Here is an 18890-nt window from a genome sequence, read left to right on the forward strand (position 1 = left end):
TGAGACTGAAGATGTGTTTTTGTTGACAGCCTTCAGTAGACCTATTAATCAAGGTGTTTCAGAGAGTGTCATCTACTGGATTAAACACAGCAATGTCCCATTTACTGGACATATTCTGCAAGGTACTGTGTTCCAAATTTCCATTGTTATTAAGAAAAATTGGTGTGTGTGTATATATGTACATATGTATGTATGTGTGTGTGTATATACACAGGATATCTACTTTATTGTTTATAGCATTTACCCTCCGTTCTTTCTTTATTGCTCTTTGTAATTCTGTAAAAAGCAGAAAACTTGTTATGTTTCAATTTATTTCTTGCATCGCAAGAGAAATGACCTGCTTGTCGGTATAGAGGGGTAGCGCTGCAAATGGGAAGGAAAGCCATGTAGGTCAAGAGTGGTTTGAGTTGTATTGGTACAAATACAAGACTGCACTTAACTACCGACAAGATCTTACTACCAGTCCTCCAAAGTTGGACGGGGCTCAGCAGGGTTCTGCTGCCAAGGTGTCTGACTACTTGTGCTTTTAGTTGACACGTCAATCAATGACTTAGCAACGCTGCAAGTGTAAAGAAGCATAAGGGGCCTATCCAACCAAAGCAGATGCAGAATGCATAGGTCTGAAATCAGCATCATTACTGCACAGTTTTCCATTTGACAATATATTTTATAATATAATAGTCTTGTGTCTCACCCGTCTGTGTATGTATGTGTTTATATATAATTTACTGTACCTTACCTGAAATTCTAAGGAAAATAGGAGAAGAATGCATCCACCATGGTTTCAAGGGAGATTGAAAAAGCCATTCAAAGATGCCTTACTCTTAATAGGGAAATGTTGCTATAGGTATAATGTAGACACTGATATGAATTGACTTGTTTTTCCAAGTACATTTTCTATTTTATCCCGACAGATGAGAGAATCCATAATTACGCATTGGCATAGCCTTAAAACAGACCCCATTTTAGGGGCATTCTGCCAGCACAATCCTCTATTTGCCAATAAATGAAGTCGGAATCTAAAGGATTTGGTGACCTGTTTAGATGCCAGCCCTAAGATGTTCCAGAGTACAGTAATTGTCTCTCCATTAAGAATGGCTCCTCTCTAGCTCCTTTATCATATACAAATGTAGCCACGCTCATCGTGGCTACATCTGTTTTAAACATGTACACTCTGCACGGGAAGCACCTAGCCGTGCAAAGTTGTGGCATTTGGCGCTCCCATTAATGCAAATGGAGCACGTGTGCATCGAATATACACGCACGCCCCAGACGTGCACGCGATCGTTCTGGAATGTAGCCACGATGAGCGTGCCTACATCTGTGCTCTAGTTTTTCTTTGAATTATGCTTTGCTGATTGAAAACTGACATAAACAGCTATTAAAGGAATTAAAGCAGCAAGGCTCAGGCTTCTCTACACTTACTGTACACCAAGGATTCCATTATCACCCATGGAATCAGAGAGAAGGATTTAGCGAAATACAAAATCCTGATATTTTATTTTTATATTTTCTTGTTCAAATGTATGATTTTGAGGTTGCCTTTCTTTTTCTATGCAATAGCGATACTACACAATTTAAAATACAGTTGTATAGAGTAATAAAACGTATTTCTCTTACGTCCTAGAGAATGCTGGGGTCCACATTAGTACCATGGGGTATAGACTGGTCCACCAGGAGCCATTGGCACTTTAAGAGTTTGAGAGTGTGGGCTGGCTTCTCCCTCTATGCCCCTCCCACCAGATTCAGTTTAGAAAATGTGCCCGGAGGAGCCGGTCACAGCTAGGGGAGCTCTACAGAGTATCTCTAGTAAAGTTTAGTTTAGTGTTTATTATTTTACAGGGAGACTGCTGTCAACAGCCTCCCTGCTTCGTGGGACTAAGGGGGGAAATAGTGTCCGCCCTGCGGGGTCTGAGCCACTATCTCCGCTAACAGGACACTGAGCTCCAGAGGGGATAGATTGTTCCCCGCCACAGGGCATGCCGCCACCCTATTACAGAGCTGAAGATTTGTGGCGAGTGAGTCACCGACCCCCCTGGCAAGCGGGGGGCCGGTGTGAGATGGCGGCATAAAGGTAGGACCGCAGTATTAACTGTGCACCGGAGGCTCAGCGGTACATAGTGTGGCGCTGTGAGGGGCGCCCTGAGCCAGCGCCTACACCCTACACTGGTCACACAGCCTGTCGGGGTCCCCGGATCTCAGCCAGCACAAATCCTCAGGCCAGTATAATCCTATGAAGAGCGGGAAGACAGCGCCATTTTGGGGGCGATGCTTCTCAGAGCGGACCCAGCAGCATTCAGCGCCATTTTCCTGCCTGCACAGTGCTGTCAGTGAAGAGTAAGTCCCTCCACAGCAACTCCAGCGGTACCAGGGGGTTATAGAAGGGGGGGCTGCAAAATGACTGTGTAACCTATTAAAGTGCACAGTCAGCACTGATAGGGGGTCTCCCTTTATATAAAAAGCGCTGTGTATGGGTTGGCTCCAATCTCTGTGTCTCTCTTGCCATTTTTGGGGGTGAAACTCTGTCTGCCCTCCTCTTTGTGTGTGTGGACTGTCTGTGGTCTCCATTAAGCAATGTCCAGGGACTCTGTGTCATATGCTGCAGAGAATATGTCCTCTCAGGATGATCCCATTCCATGTAATCTGGATTGCACTGGTTTAGCACAGTTTCCAGCAAGGGAGCCTGAATGGTTATCCTCTATCAAATCTATGATTTCTTAGATTTCAAATAGGGTTGCACAAAATTAATCTGCAACTCAGGCTTTACAGAACTCTATGGCAGTCTGGCCCAGTTCTGGTACATCAGGGTTCCCCGCTGTATATTCACATAAACATGCTCTTGCTCAGATCATGCAAGATGATACCAATTCTGATACTGCAGACGGTGACGGGGATGTGTTGTGGAGGGCTGCATCTCTTGCTAAAGGGGTGCAGTTGATGATAGAGGCTATTAGGGATGTGTTGAATATTGCTGATACAACACCCGAGCAGGTTGAGGAGGCTTACTTCACTGAAAATAAGAAAGCCTCGCTAACCTTCCCTGCGTCAAAGGCATTAAATGCTATATTTGATAGGGCTTGGGAAAACCTGGATGAAAAATTCCAGATACCTGAAAGGGTTCTGGTAGCGTTTCCTTTCCCGGTAGAAAATTGGAAAAAATGGGAAAACCCACCTATTGTTGATGCGTCAGTATCCAGACTCAAAAAAGGTGATTTTACCTGTTCCAGGATCTACCGCCTTGAAAGAGCCGGCTGATCGTAAAATTGATAATAGGTTCAAATCCATGTACACGGCTTCTGGGGCAATACTACATCCCACTATTGCCACTGCTTGGATTGCCAAAGCTATAGTAAAGTGGTCAGGCACGTTACTTGAGGACTTGGATACTTTGGAGAAATGTGATGTTGAATTGATTTTACGTAACATTCAGGAATCGGCAGGATTTCTGGTAGAATCCATGAAAGACCTAGGTTCCATGGCTGCGGGGATTTCCTCCATGTCAGTATCAACTTCTTGAGAACTGTGGTTGCGCCAGTGGTCTGCCGACGCGGAATCCAGGAGAAGTGTGGAGACCTTACCCTACACAGGTCAGGCTCTCTTTGGGGAAGCATTAGATGCGTGGATCTCCACGGCTGGAAAGCCACCCTTTCTTCCCTCGGCTACACCTACTCCGAAGAAACCCTTTTCTTCAGTTACATCACAGCCCTTTCGATCTAACAAGCCTAGAAAGGCAAAGCCATCCAACACTTTTTCTTTTGGTGAGGTCGGCCCAAGTTCAAGAAACCTGCGGCTTCAGGTTCCCAGGAACAGAAACCTGCTTCAGGTACACCGAAGTTCTCCGCATGTCAGTGGACTGCACGCCCCGGAGGTGGGGCCGGTGGAAGTGAGACTCGGACATTTCAGTCATGTCTGGGTGTCCTCCGGCCTGGACCCCTGGGTGCAAGGTATTGTGTCCCAGGGGTACAGGCTGCAATTTCAAATTCTCCCTCCTCACCAATTTTTCAGATCAGGCTTGCCAGCTCTGCTGGCAGACAGACCTGTCCTGCAAGAAGCCGTCCAGAAGTTGGTGGAGGCACAGGTTATTGTACCTGTACCTCCTCATATGCAAAACAAAGGTTACTATTCAAACCTTTTCGTGGTACCGAAACCGGATGGTTCGGTCAGGCCCATTCTGAACTTAAAATCACTAAACCCCTTTCTGAGGGAGTTCAAGGTCAAAATGGAGTCTCTAAGGGCAGTAATATCAGGTCTGGAGGAGGTGGAATTCCTAGTATCCCTGGATATCAAGGATGCGTACCTCCACATTCCGATTTGGCTGCCGCATCAAGCTTATCTTCAATTCGCATTGTTGGACTGTCACTTTCAGTACCAGGCCCTCCCATTCGGGCTATCTACAGCACAAGGGTATTCACCAAGGTGATGGCGGAAATGATGATTCTCCTCCGCAAACAGGGGGTGAACATAATTCCGTATCTGGACGATCTGCTGATGAAGGCATTGTCCAAGGAGAAGTTGTTACGGTCCGTAACACTCACGACACAACTTCTCAGGGAACATGGTTGGATCCTGAATCTTTCAAAATCACAATTGAAACCAACCAGGAGGTTGTCCTTTCTGGGAATGATCCTCGACACGGAGGTGCAGAGGGTGTTTCTCCCAGAAGAAAAAGCGTTGGTGATTCAAACAATAGTCCGGGATGTCCTGAAGCCAGCCCGGGTGTCAGTTCATCAGTGCATTCGCCTTCTGGGGATGATGGTGGCCTCTTACGAGGCTCTTCAGTACGGGAAGTTTCACACTCGGTCCCATCTACACATGTACCAGAGAATACGTCTGTCGCCAAAGGCCAGGATTTCACTCCTCTGGTGGCTGCAATTACCTCACCTTCTGGAGGGCCGCAGGTACGGGTTTCAGGACTGGATCCTTCTAACCACGGATGCAAATTTCCGGGGCTGGGGCGCAGTCACTCAAGGGAAAACCGTCCAAGGAAGGTGGTCAAGTGTGGAAGCCGGCCTGCTGATGAACATTTTGGAACTAAGAGCAATGGTCTTCTCCAAGCGGCCCATCTTCTGAGAAATCGGGCCACTTAAGTGCAGTCGGACAATGTGACAACGGTGGCTTAAATAAACCGACAGGGCGGAACGAAGAGCAGAGCTGCAATGGCAGAGGTAAGAAGAATCATCCTCTGGGCAGAAAAGCACGCGGTGGCGCTGTTGGCAATCTTCATTCCGGGAGTAGACAACTGGGAAGCGGACTTCCTCAGCAGACACGATCTCCATCTGAAGGTGTTCAAGGAAGTAGCAGATCTTTGGGGCGTACCTCAGATTCACATGATGGCCTCTCGTCTCAACAAGAAGCTTTGGCGGTATTGTTCCAGGTCGAGGGACCGGCAAGCAGTGGCTGTGGACGCCCTAGTGACTCCGTGGGTGTTCCAGTCGGTGTACCTGTTTCCTCCACTACCACTCATCCCTAGAGTTCTAAAGCTCATAAGGAGAACAAGGGTTCAAGCGATCCTCATTGCTCCAGACTTGCCAAGAAGGGCTTGGTACGTGGATCTTCTGGATCTACTGCAAGAAGAGCCGAGGCCTCTTCCTCTTCGGGAGGACCTGCTGCATCAGGGGCCGTTCGCCTATCAAGACTCAGCTACGTTTGACGGCATGGAGATTGAACACCTGATACTAGCTCAGAAGGGCATTCCGAACAGGTTATTCTTACCCTGATACAGGCTAGGAAAGGAGTAACGTCTAAACATTACCATCGCATTTGAAAAAAATATGTATCTTGGTGCGAGTCCAAAAAATTTCCTGCGGTGGAGTTTCAACTGGGACGGTTTCTCCTCTTCCTACAAGCTGGTGTGGATATGGACCTGAGGTTGGGATCTGTGAAAGTCCAGATTTCGGCCCTATCCATTTTCTTCCAAAAACAATTGGCTGCCCTCCCTGAGGTTCAGACCTTTTTGAAGGGAGTTCTGCACATCCAACCTCACTTTGTATCGCCTACGGCGCCTTGGGATCTTAACGTGGTGTTGCAGTTCCTCCAATCGGACTGGTTCGAGCCTCTACAAGAGGTTGAGGTCAAATTTCTCACGTGGAAGGCTGTCACGTTGTTGGCTTTAGCTTCTGCTAGACGTGTTTCGGAGTTGGGGGCTTTTTCCTGTAAAAGCCCATACTTGATCTTCCACGAAGATAGAGCTGAGCTCCGGACACGTCAGCAGTTTCATCCGAAGGTTGTGTTGGCATTTCATATCAACCAACCTATTGTGGTGCCAGTTGCTACTGACTCCTCAATTTCATCAAAGTCCTTGGATTTTGTAAGGGTTCTGAAAATCTATGTGAAGAGGACTGTTCGTCACAGGAAATCGGACTCTGTTTGTCCTGTATGATCCCAAGAAAATTGAGTGTCCTGCTTCTAAGCAGACGATCTCTTGCTGGATCAGGTTCTACGGCAGGATTTTCGTGTCCTACATCTGTCAAGGCCCACTCTACTCGTAAGGTGGGGTCTACCTGGGCGGCTGCCCGGGGTGTCTCGGCTTAACAACTTTGCAGAGCTGCAACTTGGTCAGGGTCGAACACGTTTGCAAAGTTCTACAAGTTCGATACTTTGGCCTCTGATGATCTGAAGTTCAGTCAGTCAGTTCTGGGAGCTTTGGTACATCCCCCATGGTACTAATGTGGACCCCAGCATCCTCTAGGACGTAAGAGAAAATAGGATTTTGGTTTCCTACCGGTAAATTCTTTTCTCGTAGTCCGTAGAGGATGCTGGGCACCCGCCCAGCACTTCGTTTTACTGTAATCGTTATCTGGTTCAGTACATCTTTGTTCAGTTATGTACTGCATTGTTACTTGGTAAGTACTGTTTCAGCAGTTGCTGAGAGTTTCAAGAAAGTTTGCGTGATGTGCCTTGTATGTGTGAGCTGGTATGAATCTCGCCACTATCTGTGTTAAATCCTCGAAGATGTCCATCTCCTTGGGCACAGTTTCTAGACTGAGGCTGGTGGGAGGGGCATAGAGGGAGGAGCCAGCCCACACTCTCAAACTCTTAAAGTGCCAATGGCTCCTGGTGGATACGTCTATACCCCATGGTACTAATGTGTACCCCAGCATCCTCTGCGGACTATGCGAAAAGAATTTACCGGTAGGTAACCAAAATTCTATTTTGACTTCTATTTAACAGCTTGTAGATCATGGATTGAACTGTACTTCTGTAGAAATCCATCAAATAATAGCAACAGTCAACCCGCTCACTGCATCAACAAGTCACGTTAAAATGCTTATGTCCATAAAATCAAGGTATGATTAACTTTTAATGTCTGTTTGCAAATAAATATGTAAACAGCTTTAGTTAGGGATTATTTTTTGGCACTTTAAACTTGAAATACAGCGGTTATTTTTAACTGTATTTGTAAAATTATGTTTTTGTTGACAGAATTTAAGATACATGAAGTTGTGTGTTTTGTTTGCCATCTATGTGCAAGCTACTGTGCAATGGACTCATAAGAACTAGGTTGCTCTCAAAATTTTGTTCAATATGTAAAAAACTAAAACATCCACTTAATTCTCACCCATCTAAAAATACGAAATAGAGATCTGTTAATGTGGAAACTAGCGAATTAAAGTTGGCGTATTTTTTAAAGAGATGCTACAAAATACTGTAGCTCTGTACACCCTACTGTATCTACTAAAAAGAGACCATATGAAATTGTTTTGGGTAGACATAGAGATCAGTCTGGTGAACATGATCTGTAAAGCCCCGTACACACGGGGGAGATGTGTGCTGAGCGATCCAGTACAGACCGCTCAGCAGACATCTCTTCTCCCCACTCAGCACACAGCGCGATGTGTGCTGAGCGAGTGTGTGGGGGACACTCACTTCACACAGAAGTGAAGTGATCGATCTACTAGATTTGTCATGCATGCATGCCAAATCTAGAGTCAGCGATAGATCGCCGCGCATCGGAGAGATCCGTGCTAAATTTCTAAGCAATCTAGTCAGATTGCTTAGAATTTAAGCACGGATCTCTCCGTGTGTACCCCCCTTTACATTTATGGAGAATTAACCAGGGACGTGCGGTGAGGTAAATGGCTGGTACTAGAGCCAGATTTACACAATATCTGAGCCGAAGGGTTCATGTGGGCATTAAACAAAGATGCAGCAGTATATAGTACTGGAAATTTGGTTAGTTTTGATCAGAGATGTACGGAAAAGATAGGCTTTTTAACGATTTAGTAAGTATGTTAATGTATTTGTCTAATTAACTATTCTGTCATGTTTGCTTTTGTCTTCTCATCTGTGGTCAATGTTGGCACGAAGATTTTATTTGAAGCCTTCAAAACAGAATTGGACTCGTGACTTGGGTAAAGCTATTGCTGAAGTTGAGGTATATATAAAGTGTTTCATTTCTAGACATGTGATTGCATAATATCAGACAAAATCTTACTACGCCCATTGATTTTTCTCACTTTTAAGTTTAATTCTGATGTGATCCTGTAGACTAAAGGTGTTGTAAATACCAAATTGCTTTCTAACAAATATTTAAAATGCCCGCTCTAATATATACTGCAGACGCCAGGCACATCTTATTACCATATACGATAAAAGTGTGCTGTACATCTCAAAACACTACATCCCTTAAGAGAAAAGAATACACCCACACATTATCTGAGTTCCAAAGCTCATTGATGTAAATATTTGTTATTAAAAGGATATGTATTCAATATATCACAATGTACAGTATACATATACTTACATGGTTACAATTTATACAGTAATCAGTTAATACAAAATACATAGTTACAGGCCAGCATACCATACCTTTCCCTCAATGCATCCTCCTCTTAATATATCTCTCTCTCTCAGCAAATAAATACATGAACTGGTCTGGCAACATCTCCACCATCGTCTGGGACAAAACAGCAACTAACTCCTCTGTGTGTGTGATCAGCAATGTGTTATCTAGTTTCGGGGAGTGCACACATCTAGTCTAAGGGAGGGAACTTTCTCATTCATGATGAGTCACTGGTCTGTTCGTATGCTAACCAGGTTCAGCCTTGAAGACATCAAAAGGGCTGGCCTGAGTTTCCTGTCCATTGTTCTAATAAGACTGACTTTAGTTTCATACATTTAATCATAACTACTTGTTGCAATGTCCTACAACTTAATAACAAGTATCAAATGAATCTACACATTAATCTGGTTGCTTTAATACCAAATACGACATGTCCTATCTGCTCTGCTCCAATAATACACATACATGACGTTACTCCATTTTATAATTTTAAATCATTATGATCTCTGGCGCTTGATATGTTATAATTATGTGCTGTATGAAATATGTGTCGAATCCATCTCTGTGGCATGTCCGTGTAAATGCGTATGTTACCATATATTGCTGTGCTGGCTGCGAGTATTTGCAAGCATAGCGACTCATAATGTGTGGCGTCTGTATGTTCTCTCTATGTAATATTTTTGACTTGGACAGTGTGTACAAACGGTGATATCCTTGCTATGTCTGATCTTGATTATGCGATTTCCCTTGAACTCCCCCAGAGCCCAGATAGTACATATCTTGACTATCTGTGCTTGAGATTTTGTCTATGTACAATTTTGACTATACTTTGTACTAGATAGTACTCTAGATAGTCAAGAATGACTGACTTGCATGCACAGTCTTATCTAGCCTTACGATACCAACCCCATGGGAGCGCGCATCGGGATCGAATCTGTCTCGCAAACTGCCTAACACCTTGAGATATACACTAACTTTTCATAAGATTTTGACTATATAGTCAAAATCTTACAGATTTATCTCACCGTGTTTACACACCTTGAGATGCACAGGCTGAGTCCCAGATAATATTGTTGAGGTACACAATTGTCATATACAGTACATTCTGTTAAATTCTGCCTTTTAAGTTGAAGAACAATAGCCTTCAAAACTGAGAGCCAGCAACAATAGAATGCTGACACTTTAGAACAATGGTGCACTGATGTTTGAATGGATATTAGTTTAGCCGTAAGGTGCTAATGATCCCTCATGTGCTAATGTGGTTTATCCAGTGTAACAAGATAGCCATAGAGGTACGGGGGAAAACTAGCAAGCTAGGGGGTGAGTAAGTAGATGCAAACAGCTCTGTATGCCAATTGCATCTAGGTAGCCCACCAAGAAAGCAGTCTCTCTCTCTCTCTCTCTCTCTCTCTGTGTATGTGTGTATATATATATATATACACACACACAATATCTGTACTAGGTAGTTAGGATTTGGGCGTTTTTTTGTTTGTTAAACAGTTAGTGTATAGTCAAAGATAAAGCATAACTGTGTTTCTCTTACGTCCTATAGGATGCTGGGGTCCACATTAGTACCGTGGAGTATAGACAGGGCCACTAGGAGTCTTGGGCACTTTAAGAAATCAATAGTGTGCACTGGCTCCTCCCTCTATGCCCCTCCTACCAGACTCAGATTAGAAAATGTGCCCGGAGGAGCCAGTCACGCTTGGGAAGCTCCTGAAGAGTTTTCTGCATTTATTTTCTTTTTATTATTTTCAGGCATCACTGGCTGGCACCAGACTGCCTGCTTCGTGGGACTTAGGGGGAGGGACTGCCCAACCTCCCTAGGGTTAATGGTCCCGTTCCCCGCTGACAGGACACTGTGCTCCCGAGGGTCCTATTTGTAATCCCCACCACGGCAAGCGTACAGACCCGCAGCATGCCACCACCCCTAACAGAGCCAGAAGTGTGGTGAGTAGGTGGCCGGAGTCCCGGTTAGCGGGTTACCGGCTGTAATGGCGGCATGAGGGTAGAGAGCAGCGCTGCATGCCCGCTGCGCACCGGCTTCAGGGACACTGCAGTGACCACTGTGAGGGGCGGCTGGAGCCATGCTTATTACCCACGACTGGCACTGTTTACAGAGGTTCTAACCCATTCCAACCCTTTTAATTCAAGTTACCTCAGCCAGTATAAAAGCGGGAAGGGCGCGCGCCATTAAGGGGGCGGGGCCTTCACTATGAGCGGATCCAGCGGTACACCAGCGCCATTTCCTTTCTGCAAGCTTACACAGGCAGCCTGACCGGACGGTGTAGCTCCTCCACGCGGACTCCAAAGCACCTCAGTGGTACCAGGGGGTCATAGCAAAGGGGAGGGGCAATAATTTGGTATACTAAACCCTATTAAGGGTTTTTAGGTGGCGACCCAACTAGGTCTATACCTTAGCTATAGTGGCGCTGTGTGGCTGGCTCCATTTCTCTGTCTCTCCCTAGAAGTGCTCTGTATGGGTTAACTATGCTTTTATCCTATTCCTCACTGGGTGGGTGTGTTCTTTTGCATTATCATGTCAAAGGATTGTGTATCATGGACAGCAGAGTACTTTTCTCAATCGGGGGCATCATTACAGTGTACTCAAGATAGTACACATTCTCAGGCTAGTGGATCTGAACCAGTATGGTTAGATTTATTAAAATGGATGATTTCAACTATTTCAAATAAATTATCCCAAAATGAGAAGAAGACTAAATACTTAAGGCAATCTGTAGATGACCTGAGGCATAGAGATTCAATGGTCGTTCCGGGGTCTCAGACCCCTGCTATTTGTCCACAGAAGCGTACTCTGGCCCAAATCATGCAGGCTGATACCGAAAATGATGCATCAGACCCAGAGGAGGGGGAGGGTGACTTGGTGGGGGTGAATGCAGCTTTAGCATAGGGAATACAGGCCCTGATTGAAGCTATAAGAGAGGTTTTGCATATTCCTGACAAGGTGTCAGAGGATGAGGAGGAATCCTTTTTTAATGTAAAAAAAAAAGAAATCCTCTGCTACTTTTCCTGCTTCCAAGGAATTAAATTCACCTTTTGAAGCAACTTGGGGTAAATCCTGACAGGAAGTTTCAGATTCCAAAACAGTTGATTACATCCTTCCCGTTTCCTCAGGATGACAGAAAAAAATGGGAAAACCCGGCGATAGTGGACGCGTCAGTTTCCAGGCTGTCACGTAAGATTGTTTTACCGGTTCCTGGGGCAGCTTCGTTGAAGGATGCTGCAGACTGCAAAATTGAGACCACTCTCAAATCTCTGTACACAGCTGCGGGGGTGGCCCAGAGACCCACTATAGCTTGTGCATGGATCACTAGGGCCATTGCAAAATGGTCTGGTAATCTAATTGATGGGTTAGATTCCTTGTCCGGTGGGGGGGGGGGGGGGGGGATTATTTTACTCCTACAGCAAAATAAAGTGCTAACTTTATGGTGGAGGCCACAAAGGAGATTGGGTTGCTCAACTACTACTGCCATGGCAGTGTCAGCATGTAGGGGCTTGTGGCTACCCAGTGGAGTGCGGATTCCAGGAAAGGCGTGGAAAGCCTACCTTTCACAGGTGAAGCCCTTTTTGGAGATGAACTGGATACGTGGATATCCAAGGCTACGGCGGGTAAGTCTACAGATCTTCCTTCCGCAGCTCCCCCTGCTAGGAAATCCTAATCTGCACCTATGTTGCAGTCCTTTCGGATAGCAAAGTTTAGAGGTAAGACCAAAGGCCCTTCTACTGCCTTCAAAGGCAATACAGGTAAGCCCAGAAAACCTGCAAATACAGGCTCACAGGATCAGACCTTCGGTTCTGCTTCCGCAAAGCCTTCAGGATGACGGTGGTCCGCACTGCCTGGTCAACAGGCAGGTGGGAGACCGGTTACGATATTTCAGTCACGCCTGGATTCATGGGTAAAAGATCTTATTGTCCAGGGCTACAGACTGGAGTTTCAGGAACTCCCACCTCACAGATTCTTCAAATCTGGCTTACCAGCTTCACCCGAAGCAAGTATGACCTTACAAGCAGCAATTCAAAAACTGGTACAGACTCAGGTCATTGTTCCAGTTCCACTTCACCTACAAAACAAGGGTTTCTATTCCAACCTGTTTGTGGTACCGAAACCGGATGGTTCGGTAAGACCCATTTTAAACCAAGTCACTGAACCCGTATTTACGGGTGTTCAAATGCAAGATGGAGTCACTGAGAGCTGTGATCTCAGGTCTGGAGGAGGGAGAATTCCTGGTGTCTCTGGATATCAAAGATGCTTACCTTCATGTTCCGATTTGGCTGCCTCATCAGACTTATCTAAGGTTTGCGTTGCAGGACTGTCACTACCAGTTCCAGGCCCTGTCCTTTGGGCTCTCCATGGCACCAAGGGGGTTTACCAAGGTTATGGCGGAGATTGTTTCTCCTCCGCAAGCAGGGAGTGAACATAATACTGTACATGGACGATCTACTGATAAAAGCACCATCCAGGGAAAGGTTGTTACAAAGCATTGCCCTCTCCACACGACTACTCCAGGATCACGGGTAGATTCTGAATCTGCCAAAATCTCACCTGGAACCAACACGGATGCCTCTGGAAAAGGCATTGGTAATTCAGTCAATGGTAATGGATGTCCTTAGGCCGCCCCGGATATCAGTACATCTGTGCATTCGCCTCCTGGGAAAGATGGTAGCCTCTTACGAGGCACTGCAGTCTGAAAGGTTTCACGCAAGACCCTTCCAGCTGGATCTTCTGGACAAATGGCCTGGATCGCATCTAAACATGCACCCGAGGATCCGTCTGTCCCCAAGAGCTAGGATTTCTCTTCTATTGTGGCTACAGACTTCTTACCTGACCGAGGGCCGAAGGTTTGGGATTAAAAATTGGATTCTGCTAACCACGTATGCAAGTCTCAGTGTGGGGAGCAGTCACCCAAGGGGAAAGCTTCCAAGAAAGATGGACAAGTCAGGAAGCCATTCTTCCAATCAACGTGTTGGAATTAAGGGCAATATACAATGCCCTTCGGAAGGCATCTCATTTTCTTCAAAATCAAGCCATCCAGGTTCAGTCGGACAATGTGACGGCGGAGACGTACATAAACCGACAAGGCGGAATGAAAAGCAGAGCAGCAATGTCGGAGGTGACAAGGATTCTCCTCTGGGCAGAGGGACACACCGTGGTGCTGTCTGCAATCTTCATTCCCGGAGTGGACAACTGGGAAGCAGACTTCCTCAGCAGCCACAACCTCCACCCGGGAGAGTGGGGCCTTCACCCGGAGGTGTTCGGGTGCTTGACACGTCGGTGTGAAATTCCACAGATCGACATGATGGCCTCTCGTCTCAACAAGAAGCTCCATCGGTATAGCTCCAGGTCAAGAGACCCACAGGCGGTGGACGCACTGGTGACTTCGTGGGTCTACCAGATGGTGTATGTCTTTCCACCCCTTCCGTTGATCTCAAGAATTCTAAAGAGAATAAAAAAGGAAAGGGTTCAAGCAATTCTCATTGCTCCGGATTGGCCAAGAAGGGCTTGGTACGCAGATCTACTGGAAGTACTTCTGGACGACCCGTGGCCTCTGCCTGTCCGGGAGGATCTTCTACAACAGGGGCCATTCGTCTATCAAGACTTACCACGGCTACGTTTGACGGCATGGAGGTTGAGCGTCAAATTCTAGCCCGGAAAGGGATACCGGACGAGGTAATTCCTACCTTGATCCAAGCCAGGAAAGGGGTAACGTCTAAACATGACCACCGGATTTGGAGAAAATACGTCTCTTGGTGTGAGAACAGTAATTTTCCTGCGGTAGAATTTCAGCTGGGTCGTCTTCTGCTTTTTCTGCAGTCTGGTATGGATGTGAGTCTGCGTCTGGGCTCCATAAAGGTCCAGATTTCGGCCTTGTCCATTTTCTTCCAGAAACCGTTGGCATCCCTTCCTGAGACCTTCTTGAAAGGAGTTCTGCACATCCAACCACCCTTTACCTCCCATGGCACCTTGGGATCTTAACGTGGTGTTGCATTTTCTGCAATCGTTTTGGTTTGAGCCATTAAAGGAGGTGGATGTAAAGTTTCTTACATGGAAGACCATCACACTATTGGCCTTAGCTTTGGCACGGCTTGTTTCGGAATTGGGGGCCTTGTTTCACAAGAACCTCAGTTTCCTCTAGGGACTACAAGAAAAGGATTTACCGGTAGGTAATTAAAATCCTATTATTATGCAGGTCACTTGTATCTACAGATGTGACCTCCCTCAGCTATTTCACCACGTGCTAACGCATTTGGGGTGTGATTATTCACGGCCACAAGCGACTCAGCATGCACAATGCACACACACATTCGCAGGTACACTTGTCACGGAAAGCGAGTCTTGTATGCCATGGCTATCAGCTAAGGGGAGCCTTGACTCATCTGTACTAATGCTGTTTATTTTTCTATGCTGTACTGCTTTCCTGTATTCTGTGTATCCTATTTATCACATAAATCAGGCATTTACAGTCTTATATGCAATTTTCAAAGGGTTTTTTTTTCTGAAGAAAAAAAACAACAACAATAAAGTATAATCAGAGATGCCAAGTATCGTGAAGAAAATATTTACTTTAATGCAGTGGTGTAAGTAGGAGAAATTTCTTAGTGGTACTGTGTGCGCGCGCCCAAAGAAAATGTGTGTGATACACACATTGGGACCAGATACAAATACGCCCTCAGTAGTGCAGTGCTAGATACACATACGCAACCAGTAGGGCCAGATACACATATGCCCCTAAAAGTGGCAGATATATGCCCCTAAAAGTGCCAGATACACACATGCCCCCACTGTGCCAGATGCACACATGCCCCCATGTTAACGTAAGGCTATAAGGGTCCCCTATCATAATACGGTATTTGATGGTAGTAACACCGTTCTGACTGCATTATTGTATCCTGTTGGCAGAGGAACAATTAATAAGGATCAGCATTTCTGAACTGTGAATTTAGACATGTGTATGTATGTATGTATATGTGTGTGTATGTGTGTGTATATATATATATATATATATATATATATACACACACACACACAGAATACTCTCTCTCTGCGCTATTTGACTGTAGCTAACGTGTTGGTAAAGATTAATGACTGGCAGCCTAATTCACCTAAGTTCCTTGCTAGGAGGAACTGACAAAAGGAATATACAACAATATGTGAGCTGGCACCTGAGGATTGAGTCAACACCCTGTGTTACAAAATGCACTTATGATTCACACCTTTAAGAGTCAAAACATGGTGGCAACATGTTCCATCAAAAAATAAAAACAGACTTTTTTGAGTGAGATAGTGAAACCTTTGTTTTTTGATGGCTCAATGTACACAAACTTTGTTTAATACACAAAGTTATAAAAAATAATGTATTAAATTACCTTCAGGCTGTGTGTATAAGGTGTATATGAAACATAAATGAATTGTGTGAATGTACACACACTTTGTTTAATGCACAAATTCATAAAAAATATTGGCTAAAATTGACTTCAGGCTGTGTGTTTAAGGTGTATATGTAACATAAATGTATTCTGTGCTCAGACTTAGGTCCCATCGCCATGATATCTCATTATGGTGTACAATTATTCCAAAATATGGAAAAATCCCATATCCAAAATACCTCTGGTCCCAAGCATTTTGGATAAGGGAGACTCAACCTGTATATATATATATAAAAAGAGAGAGAGAGAATATGTGTGTGCGTGTATGTATATATGTGTGTGTATATATGTATATACACACATATATATATATATATATATATATATACATAAGCAATGATCTGGCACTTAGACTGAATCCTCAATCCAACTTGCCCGGTGCCCTCCGAATTAGGCAGCACAGCATACAGCCCCATACAAACGTCTCATACGGCGGCACTCGGGACTGGTTAATAAGAAGAATCGCCGACACCTGATGTCTTCAACGTTTCAGTGCTGCTGCACTTTTATCAAGATGTGTCACACGATACAACAAAACATGAATAAACTAACCCCCTAAATAGTACCAGTGATAGGACATCTCTGGCGCCGCTTCCCGCCTCACCGTCTAAACTCCGGAAGGAAAAAACTATTGTTACAGCGTGAGGTACAATGGATCGATAGATTGGGTACTTTGGCCCCAAAGGGGCTAAACGAAACACTCGGGCTGCATTGCTTTTTATAAATGTGTGTTTAACATTTTTTCTATTGCTGTACTGATTAAGAATGCACGTTTAAACTCTGTGACATTCGGTTCTAATGGTGCTACATTGTATGTTCTAATTTTGTTACAAAGTTTGTATCATGCTGTATTAATATCTATTAAGTTAATTTGTTGGTGCTCTATGTGCTATGAGGGTGGTATAGGTTTTGTGTTTATTTTTTTGTTGCTAAGCAACTTGTGCTTTCGACTATCTGACGTCACTTTCCTGCGTCACGGAGTTTAGACGGTGAGGCGGGAAGCGGCGCCAGAGATGTCCTCTCACTGGTACTACAGTATTTAGGGTATAAGTTTGTTTTGTTGTATCGCGTGACACATCTTGATAAAAGTGTAGCAGCGCTGAAACGTTGAAGACATTATTATGTGTCGGTCATTCTTCTTATTAACCAGTCTTGAGTGCCGCCATATGAGAAGTGTGTGTGTGTGTGTATGTATGTGTATATATATATATATATATATATATATATATATATATATGTGTGTGTGTGTGTGTGTGTATATATATATATATATAATTCCTATATATAGATTACTGTATCCTTATTTGTTTAAACAAATGTTGGTGTTTATATGCTTTACTAATAATTAAGTGTATTTTAAAGAGAGGCTTGTTTTATATTTATAATTCAAGCAGTTTTATTACCAATTTGGTGCAAACAGACACATTTTTTGAGGACACTTGTATCCGGCCTCAATTTTGCATCTTACTTTGCATATAGAGTACTAGATACTTAGTATTAATATTGTTGCAGCAAAGGAATTAGTTTAAAGTCTCAGATTAAGCATAATAAAGCATGACACTGGTCACTGGTATCTGAATTGTTTTGTCATTTTAGTTTATTTTTATAACACTGAATTGTGTACAAAGAACTTTGCCCACAGTTTTTATACTTTTTCCTTAATTTTGCGTCCTAGTTCACTTATAGTGTACATGGTACTTCGGATTGGTGTTTTGCAGCTATGTTTCAAAGTCTGGCGCGCTAAATGAGGCTGTTTTGACGCAATTTCAGGATAGGTGTATGTTAATACATCTATACCCAAGAGGTATCTGGTCATCAGGTCAGTATTATGTTTGATATGAGGCAACCCCAGTGATAGTTGAGTTTGCTTGTCCATAGCAATGAATGGCAGATATTCACCATCCTCTGAACAGACCAACCAAATGCAAAAATGTTATTTACGCCAGTTAAACCAGGGAAAATTTCAAACCGGAGCTCTATAGCAAGGTTGAGAAAAAAGGGACATCTTGTCAAGTTCCTCTACCCATATTAAGTGGGACTGTGGTATATCCTTTCACACATTCTGCCCGCTGGTGCCGAGTGAAATAGCCTAACTAGGTACACCTAGGGTCTCTTCTGGACACTCATAGCCAGAGGCTGTTTCTATCCCCAGACAAAGTCCTAAAATTTAAGGACAGGATACTTTTCTTCCTGCATCGCCCCGGAGTGTCAATGCAAATACTTTGTCTAATGGTGTCGTCCTTCGACATGATAGTTTGATCAGTTTTATTCTCGCCCTCTGCAAACATTGTTTCTCTCCAAATAAAACGGCCTGCCTCGTCAGATCAAATCTCAATGATCTCTTTGACTCCGGAGGTTCGCTTATCGCTGACCTGGTTGCTACAGGACCAGCAATTGAGCATGGGTCATCCCTTCTGTATCCCCAACTGGGTTCTGCTGACAACGTACGTCAGTATTCGGGGATTGGGGGCAGAGACAGAGCAACACTCGTTTCAGGTAGTGATGAGCGAGGTTCGGTTTTACTCGGTTTTACTCGGTTCTCAAAACGGCATCTTATTGGCTATCCAAAACACGTGACATCCGTGAGCCAATAAGATGCCGTTTTGAGAACCGAGTAAAACCGAGTAAAACCGAGTAAAACCGAATCCGCTCATCACTAGTT

The 18890-nt window shown here is 44.5% G+C and overlaps 1 protein-coding gene across 5 annotated transcripts in view; it reads left to right on the forward strand.

Moving 5' to 3' along the window:
* Positions 1-18890, forward strand: part of TOPAZ1 (testis and ovary specific TOPAZ 1) — a 627583-nt gene that overhangs the window by 400617 nt on the left and 208076 nt on the right. For all 5 annotated transcript variants that reach the window (XM_063922327.1, XM_063922324.1, XM_063922325.1 and 2 more), the window contains exons 9-11: positions 30-122; positions 7171-7286; positions 8308-8374. In XM_063922327.1, the coding sequence (XP_063778397.1) occupies positions 30-122; positions 7171-7286; positions 8308-8374 (276 nt within the window). The remainder of the gene's footprint in view (positions 1-29; positions 123-7170; positions 7287-8307; positions 8375-18890) is intronic.

The sequence above is a fragment of the Pseudophryne corroboree genome, chromosome 5 (assembly GCF_028390025.1).
Source record: "Pseudophryne corroboree isolate aPseCor3 chromosome 5, aPseCor3.hap2, whole genome shotgun sequence".
NCBI lineage: Eukaryota > Metazoa > Chordata > Amphibia > Anura > Myobatrachidae > Pseudophryne > Pseudophryne corroboree.